The following is a 17,991-nucleotide window of genomic DNA, read 5'->3' as shown; positions in this document are numbered from 1 at the left end:
AGCCATCTGCAATTTAAACCTGAATTGTGCTCACCTTTGCAGCCTAACAGATGTACTGTTGGAATGCATTCCACCTGATGGTATCATCTTCTCCCTCCCTATCTGCTACAGAGCTTCTACAACAAATCTCAGGATTTGCTCAGTTATTTCAGAAATGAAGTATTTCGTAACCGTTTCCCAGAAGCTCAACTGAAAACTGCTTCCTTCTGCTCTGGATCCTATATAATTGACAGACAGACACCCCTTATTGTTCAACTGTTGTAACAACTGAGATCAGCCATGGCACTTCTGCTCACAGCAAGGGATCTCAGTGCTGGAGGGAAGCCCTTGGAAGGGTCTCCATGGAGGTCCTTTTCCTCTGGAAACTTTTCTCCATGTTAGTTCATCAGCACCCGACCCAGTTAATCCTAGTGCCTTTGAAGGGTTTATCTTCCCATTCAGGCTTTACCCTCAAGGAAGGCAGAGTATTGGGCATCAGGCTCATTTTAGATTAAAGGCATATTTACTGACCGTGTCAAATTATTTAACATTGTTTTAAATATTTTCTGCTTTTGCTCAGACCCTCATAGATGGACTATTGGATGAATAGAAAACTAAACGTCTTAGTCTGCTGACCACAGAACATTACGCGTGCTGAAGTAGCATTTCTTCTTTCTTGATTTCTTAGCAGTTTGTACAAGCATGAGGGTCACAAGGTTTGCGCATTAGAAAAGTAGAATTACATCAGTATTTTTCAACCTGGGTTTTCCTTGCTTACCATCAAGTTTTCCATGTGCACCTAGGAAAGCTGACTGGTGTAACAGCTAAAATTCTAGCAGCTTAAGAGAATCAAACTCATCTGTACCTGAAAATTAATTACAATAAAAATATGTACCTCTTAACAAATTTTCATTTATTCTATATGCACATTTTCTGAGAGTTTACTCTTTCTCTTGTTTTGAGAATTAAACAGGTACTAAACACAAAAGTAAGACTAATACAAAAGGAAAAAACAATTGGAGATAACCATTATACTCTGGGCTGTGTCTTAGATATATCTAACTTCTTACAATTAAGTGAAAACTATTTGTAATTAATTAATTACAATTAATTATTACTTACAATTAATTATTTGAGTTTACTGCACTTATTCTTAAATTTGGCTTAGAGATCGTCTAAAGACAGAAGACAACACAGCATCATAGTCCAGCACTTCCTATTCCTGAGTAGGAATCAAATGCAGCCAGGGATTAAGTAGAATTTAGTATATGCATTTATCAGGCTAGCGATACCAATGACCAGTGAGAATCATCTCAAATTGTTTGTCAGAAGAAAATCGGGCCATTTTACAGTACATGCAATGTCTTTCAGATCAACCTTCTTCCACGCTCTTTATCTAGGATACTTAGCAGATTTTTTGGTAATTGCCACTACAATGGGGAGTTTGGACCCCCCTCAAAACCTCTGTGCATTTTTCAGTACTGCAACAGGGTTCTTGTCTCAACATGAACAACCCACTTGTTCTCTTAGGTCTGTTAGTTCCCTGACTGCAGCCTTGCACACTTCTCAGAACCACTGTCTTGTCTTTTGAAGTGGCAACTATTCCATCAATATGGTGTTTTACAGTACCAAGCAAACTGAGTCATGGAGCTTAAGACCAGTACTATGATAGATATTGATAACCCAGAGCACCAGCAGTCACTTCCATTGGCTTCCAGGCAGGAAATAGAATAGCATTTGCATTTCCACTAGCCAAACCCAGTATTTGGATTTTAAATTAAAATCTACAGCATTCTGTGGCATTTCTAGTTATACCTACGAGTCATCCTAAAATTCCCTTTCTCAAACCATCAGCAGATAGTCACTGCCTGTCTTTTACGCTTTAAAGCTCTCAGGTATGAAGAATGTCTCGTCACTTGACCTAAGATGCTTTTGTCTCCTCTTGTTGATTAGATCCTCTGTCTAAATTACAGTCCTTGTAAAAGGATGCCACACTCCAGTGGAATGTCCCTCTGGTACTAATACTGATTCCATTCCCACAGCTTTAGACTGCAGAAGCAATTGCCTCATGTTGGGAATTATGACCAAAACATAAACATGTACTGAGCACAGAGTGTGTGTGAAAGGCAACCTGGCTTTAAGAACCACCGCATACTTAAGATGACCTCTTAAAGTAAAAATAATTTAATTGTAATGTCACATTATTACCTGACTCTTCTCAGTTATATTCAGCAAATGACTTTATATGGTGTCCTATTGAGCTGTGCAGCTAAAAGACTGTACTGCTCTGAGACGAGACTGTTTTGCCAGGCTGTAAACTGCATTTTTAATTTAAAAAGTAAATATTAACTTTTAAACAAAAAATAAAAAAGGCTAAAACTTATATGAGAAATCTGTCCTTCTCTACTAAGTCTTTTCTCCCATAAATACACAATAGAAAGAAAGAAAGAAAGAAAGACAACTACGTTTTTCTGAAATAGCATAAATGCGATTTTGGAAAGTAACTGGAAATTATACTAACTGCTAAATTTTATTAGGAATGCAAATGGTTCCAAAAACATGTATTCACTGAGATAGCTTAGACCATTAAAAAATAAAACAAAATTCACACTTTCAGTAGAAAAAAAAACCTTTAACATTTACCAGGAAATGTTAGCAGAGAATTCATTACCAATTCATCTTGTATTTGAATCTGATCATTCTTGAATGCAAAGATGATCAAATTTATACTCAATATTATAGAAGTGTAAACATCCCCAGTATAAATTTTAAAAAAAGAAAAAACAAACAACTTAAAAAAAAAAACAACACTGTAGAACAACAACTAGTGATAATGACCCACAGAAATGCCTGAAGGTATAATTTAGATTGATAGGTACCATTCTTTAGCCTAAATATTGAATTGGAAACCAATAAGGAAGGCTTCCCTGAGATGTCTCCAGTACTCCTTAAAAAATCCCTTGCAGACAATGATCCAACAAATTTAGCATCTTCCCCCAGCTACAGCAATAACAAAGTGTGTCGAGTCAATCTAAATTTTCATCTGCAGTTAGTACCGGATAGACAATAAGGCTACAGAGAGATAAAATTTGATCCTAACTTTAGTAATGATCACTCAAAACCGATAGCATTTAATGGCAAAAATCAAAGAAAAGCACTGTAAATATATAGCATCTGCCAGGCTGGATCAGCCCGATGGTCTGTAAGCCAGTCTTCAGAACTGTTGTACATCAAAAGTTTCAGAGAAGTAAGCAAAAAATTCCCATAGCATGCAAAGGTGATACAGTTTGTATATCAACATCCCATCCTAATCTCAAGTAATTAGACAACAATTTAATTCTTGAAGCACAATATGTTATATTTCTTCCTGAATTTGTTACTATCTCACCTGTATTTGATTTTCATAATCACCTACAAAGTAAACTGCAGGTTGACTACAGTGCCTAGCACCTGAACGTCATCACTGAAGCCCTGATAGTTGTAATGCTGGGGAGCATAAAGAGGAGGGGCTAGCACTTGAATTTTGAATATCTCAAATTCTCCCCAACTCTCTTTTCCATGGTATATCTATCAATCGAAGTTTTGCAGCCTTTCTTTCTGTGCAATTTCTGCCAGATCTCTAGCCAACTACTCTTTGGTTCTGGCAGTGCTTTCAGAACAGCCTCCTGGTCACATTTCATGCTTAAATTTACAGCTGAAATAAGGAGAAGAAACAGGAATTAGAGAAGGATTAAAAAGAAAACAAAAAAAAAACAACAACAAAAGAGTAACAAACAAAACCACCATTTCTGTAAGATACCTAAAGGTTTACTGGAGTTTGCATGAACATTTAGTTCAGCTGTAATCCAAGAGCAAGCCAGTGCTTACCTTGCAGATCAGCGAGGTCTTGGCCCCGAGTCGAGCAGACTGGACACATTGATTGGCTCCTTTCCCACCAAAACCAATGAAAAACTTCTGTCCAAGGACAGTTTCTCCAGCTCTTGGCAATCGCGTGGTAAGGCTGTTCCAATTTAAAGCAATATTTACATGCATTAACGACTGAAAATAGCAAGCATCTTCAAAGTAAGAGTTACATTCTTACAATCCTAAACGGTCCGACAGCCAGTAAACAAAAATTAAAAAAGACTAGAAAAAAGAACAGAAAGACCCTTCAGGGTCTCTATTCCACAAACCACCAGTTTATCCCTTACATGCCACCCCGTCAAGCTTCTCGTTTATTACTCAGGAGAGGGATTGCATTTCTGTTGTCTTTGTTTCATGTTTCTACAGGAATAGAAGCTCTTGAGCCCTGACTGGGATTCCCCGGTGCTAACACAATACAGATAAATAATAAATCTATAGGTCTCGCTGTTCACATTGTTTTTCTGTAACATTCAGTGCAACTTTACATATTGTTCATTTAATTTCATTACAGCTAATTATACCTTCTTGAACCACCCTAAGTAATTTTTCACTTTGTTGGTGTTTACAGCCCTGAAAATTGTAGATCATTATCAAAACCTTCTTCCCCTCTGCTGCCACTCAGGCCACTGTACATATTCAACTTTTCTCGTTTTTAGATCAAACTTTGCAACTTTTTAACATTTTGTTGGTTTTTGAACTGACTCCAATTACATTTACATTTTTCTGGGGATGGGTGCCCCGAACCAGATGCACTAATACAAGTGGAGACCCATCAGGGGTGTATTCAAGACAGTCTGGTTTCATTTCCATTTGGAAAACAAAACAAAACAAAACAGAACTGTAATTTTGTTAACGCTACCAGATGTTTTGCTATCTCCAGCAGAAGTTGAAAAAAAGACACGACACCACGAACCTATGGGGAAGAAGTTCTCTGAATGCAAAAGGCAAGCTTACTTTTGCCCCTTCTATTAAAAATTCGTCATTCAAAGCTCTGTTTGCAACACTCGGATTCCCCAAGTTTCTGCCCCTTCAAGCCATACGTTCCAGGGACAAGGTCTAAAACCAGAATTCCTTCTATCTGTTAAGCTACAAACAAGTTCACGGCACACATGGAGAGAATTGAACCCATTTGGTCCAATGACGGGGAGCCCAGAAGGGCTCCCAAGTACAGCTAGTGGCACTCATTTTGTTTCCAGAGATTTAGAGCAAGGTAACACTCTGTTAGGAAATGTTTAAGCTTTTTTTAAATGAAAATGTAGCAGCCTTTTACAAGTAGACTTGTAAGTGCCTTGTATAGGTGGAAAAGGCTGCTAAGTTAAAACAGTTTGCCCACAGCAGCATCTGGCAGCTTGTTTACAACAGTCAGCAACTTAGGTGTCAGGGAACAAGGTGTAATGAGGGCGGATAACTAATGTTTACTAATAGGACCATCTATAATTTATTGCTATTTTCATCAGCTTATGTGCCATCGGAAGCCAAAATAGCGGTGGCTGGGGACCAGAGAAGGAAGGAGGGCCACAAAACTCAGAGGGAGAAGCTCCTGTGCAGTCAGTGCCAGGCTATTGCATATATACTTCCAGAACTGTGTGCCATTCAGCAAAGGGGAGTTGTTTCACTCAGCCTTGGTAAGAAATAGTAATAGCAGCTCTTGTATAATTCATTTTATCCACAGATCTCGCTACACTTTAAAAAGCAGAACAATGTTATTCCTGTTTTGTGGGTGTGAAACTTAGGCAAGTCATTTTGCCTTTTTTTTTGCCTCGGGTCAGCCAAGAAGCCAGTGGCAAAACCAAAAATAGAGATCAGCTCAATCCATGAGCACACGCTGTCTTCTCATTTAAATTCTACAGTAAGTAGAATGGTATCAAGTCTCAATTCATCTTCCTTCCTTAGGGTGTTTTAGGAGATTATAGCTTATTCTAAATAGAATTTGTTTCCACAAAAAGCCAATATATTTTTAGACGAAGATTAACAATTGTGACATCCCAGCAGGCATCTGCTAATAGTGCTGCTCTGAGTTCATATGCATTTTCAAGAAGCATGTTCAGCCATACATATTCTTGTTTTAACAGTGGCTAGACCACGACTTGATTCTTCTCTCAGTTATGTTGGCATCGACAAGCAACTCCAACGAAAGCAAAGTAATTACACTGGTGAAAAAACAGGCTTGGTGAGATGAGGATCCGGGCCTCGGTGTTTCAAGTAGGACAGCAAAACAACTGCCTGTGGGAATCCAACAGCTTGCCAAAGACGGGAAGGTCACCTTTTTTATTGTTTTGATGAAAAGGCACAAGGCAAAGGGCAAAGGATCAAGTTGGAACAGTGATTTGTAATTAGCCAATTTTAAAAATAGGCTAACAGACTAGGCAGGAACACACAGCAAGTTCCTGTAGCTCACTGTAAACAAAAAAACCCACCTCATTGCATTTCAGGCATGATCGCTGATCCTTTCAGAACAATTCTCCTCTCCAGAAGCCTGTTTGTATTTTCAATATTAAACAAATTCAAAGCCCTGATCTCTATATATAGCCTGGATGTTTCACTTTCACTGACACAGGTATTCAAGTTTCTTGCCCCGCCCCCCCCCCCCCCCCATACAATGTTGTTCTCTTGTCATTTAATTCTGCAACTGCACTAACTTTCGATTCACATCAGACAATTTTAATGAGCATTTCAGGCTTCTGTTATGAGCAGGCAATGATGAGTAATCTGTATGATTAAGGAACCCTATAAATTCTTGGCTTATTGATGGTACCACAAAGAATACTCATAATGGCCTAAAAATGATGAAACAGCTAATGTTACTCCAAAACTAGGCTAAATAAGTTAATTAGAAAAACTGTCACGCCGGTTTTCAGAATTGTTACATAAAATGTTTTGTAAAGCTATTTACAACTTCGACATAATTTGAAAATGCTGACCTGAAAAACTAAATTTAAATTACTAGCCAACAGACTGCTCCCAGCTCGTGTGACAAATTCTGCTCAGCATTGAGAGGATAAATGGTATGAAGAATATTGATCTCGTATCTTAGCAGTAACCAGAAAGTAAACCTGAAATCCCCTGACACTTACTAGATGGGACATAAAATGACTGTATAATGTTCTGCAAGTTGTGCACAGTACTACTGAATCATATTTATAGAGGAACTTTAGACTGGAACATCCTGAAACACTTCGGACATTACAAATAAAGGAATACAGTCACTCAAAATTTCAAGAATTTTTACAAAATGGTATCTAAATGTAGGAAGAACATGGCAACACTACCCACGGGTTTTCATGGGAAACGAAGAATCTTATATTCAGTCATGCTCCAGGGATTTGGGGTAAATAAGAACACACAAGTAAGAATTCTGCCATTGCAATAACTTCAACCCCTTGTCCAGTGTGTGCCATGAGTGCCCTTAAAGGCTAGAGCTGGTTAGCACATGTATTTTTAGATAGACGTCCCTTAAGGAGGGCAGCACTAGAAAAAGAACAGAACCCTTTACTACCTTGTTGAAGCACTGAATCAGAGGTGAAAGTACAACTTACTGAGTCATTAATGCCACTTTCCATGGTATTCTGGGTTTTCTTGAACAGTTCCCGTCTAAGTAGTGACTAGATCGTAATCAGAGGAAGAGTCTGAGGGAAGGAGGAAGGGAAGGGAAAGGTGTACAGAAGCAGCATTTGCATAAACTAATCCTGAAATTAATCATGGTTTGCTTCCGATTCCTGACACCTAACCGGTGTCTGTTCAGTGTTTTCAACACATGAGAGTACCACAAAGATGCATTTTTACCACCAGCCCAAGCTGCTGCAAAACCATGCTGATACAGTAGCATTTATCCAATGTTTATCTTCCAGTGCCCTTATTGCTCAGGGAGCTTACTAATACAAAATCCGTGGTTTTCCCCCCAGGTCATTTTAACTAGGATCAGCAAACTGACCGAAGCTGGTGTACAGCAGGCAGGGTGGGCTGGGACGGAGGAGGAGGTGAGTGAGGGGACGCTGCCTGCACCAGCCGTGCTGCTTTCTATGCTGAAAACGCTGAATGCTACCTAACGAGGGTTTGCGTAACGAGTACGGTATGCTCAGCTCAGCAGGTATGTGGAAGAAAAGCAGAAAGCATCAGTGTATTCCTGAGAAAGGACGTGGTTTTGGTGTGCATGAGAAAGGAAAATAAGTGGAAAAAAAACCTACATTGACATTTCTCTTCAGAAAAAATAGGAAAAAGAAAACAATGCTCTCATCAGGCAATTCAGAGGGGAAGAGAATTTGTACGTTAGATGGGATGTCACGTTATCTAAGACGACTGTCATGTCATCAAAAGAAAAATTCAAACTTTTTTTTTTCTCCTGAAGAAAGGTGAAGATAATCCTGGGTATCAAAACAGTAGCAGAAACGCTGCATGTCAGTGTCTTAATAAAACAGAACACAATGTAAAGGCCTAGAATTTAGCTTTGATTCTCTTCTCTTTGAACCCCTGAACAAAACTGGCTCCTTCTCCCCTCCTGGGAATTCCCTAGAATGGGGAAAATCCCTGTGAGATTAGAGTAGGTGTAACTAGCCACTGTCTAGTACATACAATTTGCTGGGCTTTCATGATCCTCTGAGCTGACAAATACAAAGGAAAGAACAGTTCTTGCCTCTAACTAGGAATATTAGTACATCATTGTGGTGAAAAAGCCTCCGACCTCTTTTGGATCTGGCTTAACATTTTGGTTTAGCCTTGGTCTCTTTTGTCTCGCATAATTTTTAAAGATTTGAACATGTTCTATGGGAAAGTATCCATAACGCTGAGACAAAAAGACCACAGTTCTTTTCAAAATCTGATGGTCTTGACTCGGTCGTGCTTTCATCCCTTTTAATAATCCACTAAAACATCTTATTAGAAGGTAGACATTTTTCAGGATTTGTGAAGAGACTACCTCAGGAACTTAACTACAGCTTGATTTAAATACGGGGCTATCAGGTTCTAGGTTCTTAGTCTCACTTCACATCTCTAATGATTGAAAAAATCATTAGGAGACAATTAGAAATAATAGGAAATATTCTAGGCATTCTTCCCCCTATTTCCCTGAATGTGACAAGTCTTTCCTTAACAAAAGGTAACTTTTCAGAAAATTCATATTATTGGTTATCATTTCTTGTATGTTTGATGGTCTGGTGCCTGCTCTAGCGCACAGTAATGAATAGTGGAAAAATACCACCCAAATTGTTACCTGGAAAAATAATTGAGGGTTAAAGAACAATCCCTTCACAGGACAGTGCTGATGGACCGTGGCAGTGTGAGTTGCAAAAACTTTACCCCATCATCCAGCTGAGGGTTTTTTAAAAACTTCTTTGATTTTCCACAACTACAGTCTGTCACTGCAGTGCAAACAAGTGAATGATGAATTGGTGCAGAGCAGCAGGAATCTTTTCAATCAGGGAAAAGAGGTACTTTATCAAACATATTTCTATCTATTTTAAAGACAGACTATTTCATAGATCTCATTACTGAATGGATCAACAGCTGACCTGAAACAAGTGGTGAAAATCTCTAGGATGGGAGAAAATGAAATGAATGGCTGAGACTACAGGATTTCAAGAGTGGTATCGTCTTATATGAGTTTTGACTCTTCCAAAATATCATTGTGCAATCACAACCTCAATTTAAAAAGACCAAAACACATAACCTGCAGAATGAGAACGGATGTCCACGGCTCTTCAACGAGAACTTCAATGAATATTTCTGCTGAGCCACTGCACAGAAGGAAATTTTACCGCACTAGATCTTAAAAGATGTAACAAAGAAGGCACCCAGATGAATATCCTGAAGCATTTGCGGTAGCGCACTGTGGTGCACATCACTGAAATGACGATATCACCAAGAGATCAAAATTCCTAAATTATGTTAGGAGCATGAAAACTTCAGCACAAAGGAATTATTTATTGGACTAACTGCCAAAAGTAAGAAGTTTTCTCATGGAACAATTAGCTTTTCCTTACATCTCTAGCAGTTAACTTTTTGGGAAAAGGTGGGCACAGTGATGCTTCCATAATCTGTGGAATGTGTGATTCTGAACTTGAAGCTCTGAAGAGATTCAAAACCCCAAACCAAACAGGAATGTATCTTCAGATATTTAAGTTTAACAAAAATTCCTTCATTCGTACCAAACATCTGTTTTGTGTTTAAGAAAGATTGTGGAAATTTTCAAAATTACTACTCGCTAACTTTATTTCCCTCCCACGTTGTTCTTCATTGATGTCTCTCGATTACATTATTTTTGGAACTGCAGTTACATAATTATTTTCAAGGCAATGTGATGGTGATGTTAGAATAGGCTGCCTGAAACATACTGTACTCACCCAGGACTGAAGAAGGCTGCCTACGGTTCCTATGCTGAACAGAACGTTGTATCATGATGAAATACCAGGCTTAAAGCAGAAAAAAACAACACAAATCAAAATAACCTTTGCAACCCAAGCAAAGGGTGATCTTTACATGCCCAAGGATGGATTTAGATATATGGATACCCTGGATATACGTACAGGCGGGGGGACGGGAGGCTGGAGAGCAGCCTGTTTCACTCATGCAGAAAAAAGATTGCCTGCTGACCCCCTTACAAATTTGGTCCTCTGTCTTTTCTAGGTAAAAATAAAAAGGACTGCCCTTCCCTGCTCCCCGCTGCTCTCCCCATTATGTATTGGGATTTTGTGCAAAAGCATGTTGTGCTTTAGGAACTACAATATTAAAAGCAACATCATAGATGTGTTTTCACTACACAGTCATCAAGACACAGTACAGCACAATCCAAATGCTATTCATTTTCTCCAGTAAGAAGTTGCTCTAAAAGCTTGTACCCAAGAGAATAATTTTGACAAATAAGAAGTTTTTCATCAATTTTCTAAGTACAGTGCCTCCCACAGAATCCAGATGGGTCACAAATGAAAAGTATAAACAAAAGAATACTTAGTTTACGTATGCTGACCCAATTTATCATAGATAAAAAAGGCAATCCATATAAGTAATATGCCAAATTCTCATGCTTTCACTAGACAAGTTTTTACTTTGAAACTAGCTTACCCTTGATTTACCACTAAAAAGCTGTACCTGAAATTCTATCTAATTATAAAGGCATCTCCTACAGCCTTGGATTACAATAACATGAAGGTTGTGGGGCAAATATGAGAATCTGCACTGTGCAGGGGGTGCTGGAGTTTCGCTGGCAACACCTACCTCAGCCAGGGCAGGCAGGCACCTCCTCTACCTAACTGCCTTCACCTTTTGTACCATTTAAGTTCCCTTGTGAAAGACAGATCTCTAAATATCAGAAAGATGTCAGTCTGCATACCCCTGGCTTGTTACACCTGCCAGCAGACAACTCTCATGTCTCCAGTAATGCCCAGAATTTCACGAGCAATGGGGAATGAAAACTGAAGGAATATCTGCTCCTTTTCACTGCCTCGATACGGAGCACTAATGAGCTCCAGCAGCTGCTTTTCCCCAACAGGTCATTTTCTCCTTCCGCCCGGCCAAAAAAGAAAAAAAAAAGATTGAATAATACTAGCAGGATATTCCCAATGAATAATATTAACGGGATCAAGCAATTTGAAGGAAGAAGGTATATTCACTCTCCTTACAGCTAAGAACTTGGAAAATGCCTGCCTTTCCACCCAAGTACTGAACTTGATCTCTCTTCTTTTCCTTTCCATCTTTTGTTTTCTTTCTGCTGTGTATACTATCAAGTTTTACGCATTTTATATAAACAGGGACCTGAGAGAGGATAGAAGTATAGAAAGTGACGGATAGAGTAAATTAGCAAAAGGGAATTATGATTCTTTGGAAGCAATGTTATTTTTGGAAAGATGAGAGGCAGGAAAAGAGCAGTATGAAAAACAAGTGCACGGTAAGAACATGATGCAGAAAGATAAGAACAAGAGGTGAAGGCAAATAAGAGGAAATCATACATGGTTGAGGGATGGCATGCTATTGATCTAGTATGGGTAAAAAAGGGAGAAAAATGGACTTAAGTCAGAAATGGAAAGCAGAAATAATGAAACCCATAAGGGAGCACACAACTGATATATTCGGGAACGTTACCACCTTCTTATTTTATAATTAGTTGTCACAAAGATCAACGTGTTCTCTAAAGCTGCAACTACTTAGGCAACACACCGGTGAAAAATCTTTCTGCGTCTTCTCCAGGCTCCAAGTGTATGTTACTGGGCTGGGAAGGAACCAGGGACGGCAGCATCAGATAACTTACTGGAGCCTGATAGAGGGGCTAACGACCGGAGCTTTATAAAACAAGCAAACAAAACCTTACTAGCAAACTCCTACAGAAGGAACAGCTCAGACAGCTGCTAGAGGCAACAGCATATATATGCCTGCCCAGAGTGGTTTTACACAAATTTGTTACCGTCGACTCCGTACGATTTTTCTTGCAGCTTTTGATTTGTGCCAGCAGCTCTTCGGCGTCAGGAGTACTAAAATTTACCCAAAGACATTTATGTCTCGAAATGCATCTAGGAAAACAGCTATTTGCATTAAGAGAACAGCCAGCAAGTAATTCGTTAACAAGACAGAACAGAAGTATTAATCATATCATTCTGTGGCTCATTAAGGCGGGAGAAAATACAATAGCCTCAGTGCTGGGTGTTAAAATGCAATACATAACAATTGTATTTATTGTGGCAAATATTTTCAAAGGAGTTTCTTTAGAAGAGCTCCCCTTTGACTGCAGTGATTCTTGCATGGCAAACAGCTCCAGACTGAAAAGGCAAGGAATGCATTATTTTAAATAGTCAAAAAGACAATTTCCAGTAAGAGTGTGGAAAATCACCGAAACAATAAAAAACTGTGGAAGTTATATGATAAAAGAGCAGGGCAAGAAATTATAGACACAGTAACAACCTAGTATCCAATCTGTGTCGTGAGAGTACAGCAGAAGCCCAAGGAACACCCTGAAGTACCGACAATACCAACATCCAGTGCATTGCTGGTTTGCATTTAATTATTTGCAACTGCACAGCATCCAGGGACTCTACCAAAAGCAGAAGACCACAGAGTTGTGCCGTCTGTGAAGGAGGATGTTATAATGGGAAGCAATGGCCACGTGCTATTTGCACAGTGCTGAGACAAAATTCCTGTAGCAGAAATTAAAACGGACCCTTCACTCCTGGCGTTGATATCGGAAAAATGGCAAAAAAGCTTTTATCCCAACAACCTCTTTCCCTGATCATAAGGTTAGTACTTTCTGGCTTTCATTGTCTTCATACAGAGGGATCACTCTGGGTTCTCCAGAGGCAGGTGAAGCCTCAGCACGAATGCAGAACGATGGGGAAGCTGGACGCTGGGGCTGCTGTAACGATCACCTCGCTATATGCCCAGTAAATATGGGCCAGGTCCGCTGTGGCACTTCAGTCTCCAAAAAAACTGCATACAATAATTCTCTCTCTCTCTCTCTTTCCTTCTCTCTTTATTCCATTCCAGCCTGGCATTGCCTGGTTCTGTCTCCATGATCTGCAGTGGGAAAAGGAGCTTTTTTGTACGGTAGCATCTAATGTGGTAATAATTTCAGGGAGAACTTTTTCACATCCTGGATGTTCAGAGAACATGGATACAAGCAAGTCTTGTATGTAATTAGGGCACAGCATTTTGAGATTTTCTTGTAACGCTCTGCCCCAGATTATTCAAGCAGGTATTTTATGAGAGTTCAATTCTATTATGTGGGAAAGCAGGCAGGACGAAATGCGCACAGGAGAAGTAGATTTCTGTAATGAAAGTACATAACCAAAGAAACGGCTACCAATTTTGCCTCACGTTGTAACACCCCGACTGATGACCTCCTTTCTCTGGAAACTTTTATCTAATCTCTTTTCCCTCTCTCTTCGCACTTGTTTAGGAAATTCTACCTCCTTGGCTTAAAAAATCCTAAGTATTTGAAGGGACGAAGTCAGTAGTGCTGTGAATCCACCACTTGCATCTTGCAGCAGTAGCAACTGCTCTAGCACTGGACTCATTTCAAATGAATGAATTTTATTTTGCCATCACGGTGGTGAAACCAGCCTCTGCTGTCACCAAACCACGAGCAAGCAAGCGCATACTGAGGAAGGCTCACCAAAGAGATTCAGCTACCGATAGCTGGCAAATAGGGCACGCATTAAAGAGATGAGAAGGCCGATAGGCGCATTGTTCTACTTTTGTGGGTAGTGTCTAATAGTTTACTGACCTCCAAGGGGGAAAAATGCCAGTCACATGAGACTGGGAATTGGCGGTGCTGTGAGCGAAGCCAAGAAGTGGCTCTGAATAACACAAACCAGCGAGGAGTGCCAGAGTGTTTCAGACAAGTGCTCTTTGCGTGGCGAGAGAACGCAAGATGGAGTAGCTGATTTTCTTCTCCCACTTGGAAAATACACCCCCAAAAACTTATCACCTGCTAGGATCAAAATGTTTCTGGATTCATTTACTCCATTACCCAAGTGAACTCTCTAGAGAATTAAGCAATAGTTTCCTTGCCTCATATGGACTAAACCTAAAAGCTTGGTAAACATTAGCTTTATCTCACAAACCATAATTTTTAATTGCTAACACACATAGGAAGGGCATAATCCTCCGCTGATGATATCATAGTCTACTGCCATGGAAATGACTGCAGTACCATAAACACAGGTTTAAGATGACCTCACTTTAGTAGGAAAGAGGGAAATTTCAGAGGAATGTGAATGGCATTGGGAATAAACACCCAGAGATACTATGCAGTGAAAACACTCTCTTTACTAGCTGGGTAAAGTACAGAAGAGGAAGACGACAGTGAGGAGAGCAGCGTGGGAGCTCTCCTGTCCAAGCACCCTATCACTGCCTCTGGATTTTCGAGCACAGAGCCCTCTGAACTCATGTCAGGGTTCCTCTCCATCAACCCGCTGCAGACAGGAGTGAAATCCCTGCCCTGACAGGCTTACAGGGTAACCACATGAGCATGAACAAAGCATGGCTCTGAGAACGCAGGGCAGGATCACAGAACAACAGTGGAGCTGGAATGCTTCCTAGAATGAGTAAGTGCCTCAGAAGTGGGAGGAAGAGAACCATACAGCCTCTTGAAGCACACAAAATAACATGAAGTCAGACGCAAATTCAGAAGTACGCTCTCAGTGTGGCAAGTGCTAAGCACTTTGGCACCAGCTCAGGAAAATCCATATATTTAACCTTCAGCTCTGAAGTAACCGGAGAGGCGTCAAACAACTGATGGATTGGAAGCCGAAACCTGTGGGTGAGCTCCGTGTCGCCGTGAGCTGGGAATGTTGAGTACCGTGCAGGACCCTGAGCTGGGATGAGAAAAGAGCTTGAGCTGGGAACAGGGAGTGGAGAAATGTAGAAGGCGATAATGATCTCACTTAAGGAGAACCTTTCATCTCGAAGGATCTCAAAGCAATTTACAAACTTAACCAGACCAGACACTGCAGCTGGTAGGAGCAGAAGCAGACATCTGGGAACTCATTCATGGGAAGGAGGAGGTAACAGAGGCCTTACTGGGTGCTGGATCTTCCAAAATGCTGTTGCTGGGAGAAGATAGCAGGGCTAGAGCAGAGCTTTTCTCTGCACCTTGCCAAGCAGCCCTGTGAGAAAGCTGCAGAAAGCAAGCAGGCAGCCAGGGCTGGCAGAAAGAGAAGCAGAAAAACAGGGGCCCTCTGGATAGCTGGGGAGCTGTCACTGTTAGCCTTGTAGCTTCCCTGCCTGGTTTCTCAGCCCCAGCTCCGCAGCTTCTTCACGCCTCCTGCAGTAAAACCTCATGCCTTGCCTGGCATTTCTGCCCGTTCAAAACCTTTTTCCTACCTCTCTGCAAAGGCGACTCCACCCACTCTTGCTCCCCAAACTCCAAAATGTTTTCCATGTGAGCAGGAGGACAAGTAATGGGAAGAAATGACTTCGGCTACGGCATTTATGTCGTGCAGGCCTGACTGCAGTACCACGAGGGGTGTTCTTTAGCTCAAAAGCACCAGCAAATACATACTATTAAAACTGAACTAGGTAAGTCTAAAACATGAGAGCCTCCTTAGTGACTGCTGAAATGGGGTCGCTTTCGGAGGGGAAGACAGCACCTAACTGCAGCACGCAGGAGATCAGTGCTCGAAATGGTGAGGCCAAATAAAAGGCAGGGAGGTTGCACTTACATGGAACCCAGAAAGCAACACTTCAGTTCCACTTAAGTTAAAAGACGCTGCGTGATCAGCTTAACATCCCTATTTCCCAAGGCTTTTAAAACTTCCACGTCTCCGTTTAAGAAAGGGAAAAAAAAAACGTTTTCCTGGATAAGGGCCAAAGACAAGTGTCGAGCAGGTGTTCTAACACGACCGGCCCTCCTCAGACAGCATCCTCTGCTACACAAACAGCAGTTTCTTTCAGAAAGTGCCAGCTCTGCTCAGCGGTGCGCTGTCTCTTCCTTGTGATTCGTAAACTTGGCTGCAAACGCGGCTCTTCTAATGGGTTAAAAACAGCCCTTGGTGGCCTTAGCCTAGATACCTTGTGTTAATTTGAGTAAAACCCATCCAGACCTTTTCCTCCCCAACCTGCTTCACCTCTTTAATATTTTGTTATTGTTTTGTTAGAAGCACTTTGCTGGAAGCTTTTCATGTCTGGACTGTGATACCCAATACTTTTAGCACAGTAAAACATTAAACTGTGTTGCACCCTAGAATAAACCGATCACTTAGATTTTAGGGGGCAATTTAATTAATGTCGCATTACAATTTACTGAAAAGCCTCTTCTGACACGAATGAGCTTTGGATCGATCAGGCCCTGCATCAGATGAGCAACATCTGAGCCATTTCTGGTATTCAAACCTGCACATGAATGGAACAATTTTCTTCCTGAAGTCCATTATTAAGGATTTCATCAACTTGATTTTTACCCCATTTTTCTTTTCAGACCCCAAGATACAGCTTTCTTTCTGCCAGGGAAGAGAAGGCAAAGGGGAGCTGCCCCAAACCACACTTTAGATCCTCTAAAACCAGGGCAGAGCACCAAAGCAGAGAGCCTGAGCATCCTGCATGTGCTGTACAGGCAAACTTTGCTAGGTCAGAGAAGAGGAGGGAAGGAAGGCGCTGAAATCAAGCCCAGATTTTTCACTATTACATAAACCAAACAATTCACAGATGACACATTCTCTCATGCCTTGATGCCTTTCTCTGGATCCAAAAGATTAATTTCCTCAACTGGACTAAGCTTGTATTCCTTCACAGTTGTGCTTTCCCATGCTGCTGGCAACGGCAGATTGACTAGAATGAGGAGTGGCTGCTGCAGGGGAAGCATTACAGATAAAAACAAAAACACAAATGAAATGGATTTGAAGGATTCTAGAACACTTTTCTCTGCTGCTAGGAGAAGCAGAAGAGGAGAAAAAAAAAAAGAACAACATGAAAGCAAGAATAAAAACATTAAAATGTGGTGACTGTGCATGTCTGAGAAATGGTGGAAATGAGAACATGTGTGAAAGACCTGGAAACAAAGCAAAGGAGAAAATGAACGCACACGTGAGACCTTCCCTGCTACCTCAAAAGAAACATACGAAAATTCCTTTTCACATTCCCGCAAAAGCCTGAAATCATTGTCCCAAATATTGCATTTCAAGGAAGAAAGTACATATAGAGCTTAGGATGAGGGATTTCCAAGGAGCCAGGGAGTCCTTTACTTCAGCACTTTGCTGACAGTAGCCACCACTAGAGGCTTAAGAGGAAGATGCAGAATCTCCCCGCAGAGGTACCTTTGCCATTTTGCACAAGCAGAGATTGTGCTCTTAGGGAAGATGACTCGACGCAGCCGTTGGCTGCTCCGGGATGTTAATTCCAGCTGCACATTTGTCACTACTGTCCAGTCTGGCAACACACTACTTTGCAGCTCGGTGCTTTCTCCACCATCCTGTTCTTCTCTCACTAAGCACCTTCAGTCAATCAGTTTGCTTTCTGTAGAAGTTACTAACGACAGTGGTCGCAACAGGGGGCTGGAAGCCAAAATTTTTAATTCTATTCCCTAGAGGCAATAAAGCAATCTGAGAGGAGGGAAGAGGTCCACCAAAAACTAAGATTTCAAATTGTGAACATCCTAACAAATGTAGTTTTCCAGTATTTGGGCTGTGGTCTTGT

The 17,991-nt window shown here is 40.8% G+C and overlaps 1 protein-coding gene across 3 annotated transcripts in view; it reads right to left on the bottom strand.

Annotated features, from left to right (window-relative positions):
• RBKS (ribokinase) overlaps nt 1–17,991 on the bottom strand; it is a 67,920-nt gene that overhangs the window by 46,330 nt on the left and 3,599 nt on the right. For 2 of the 3 annotated variants that reach the window (XM_080586415.1, XM_080586414.1), the window contains one exon: nt 3,847–3,979. In XM_080586415.1, coding sequence (XP_080442541.1) covers nt 3,847–3,979 — 133 coding nt within the window. Of the gene's footprint in view, nt 1–3,846; nt 3,980–7,418; nt 7,442–17,991 lie in introns of those variants that run through there. The other variant, XM_080586416.1, reaches the window with a different exon arrangement.

The sequence above is a fragment of the Anser brachyrhynchus genome (genome assembly GCF_964034855.1).
Source record: "Anser brachyrhynchus genome assembly, chromosome: 3".
Lineage (NCBI taxonomy): Eukaryota > Metazoa > Chordata > Aves > Anseriformes > Anatidae > Anser > Anser brachyrhynchus.
This window is presented reverse-complemented; position numbering and strand designations above follow the sequence as displayed.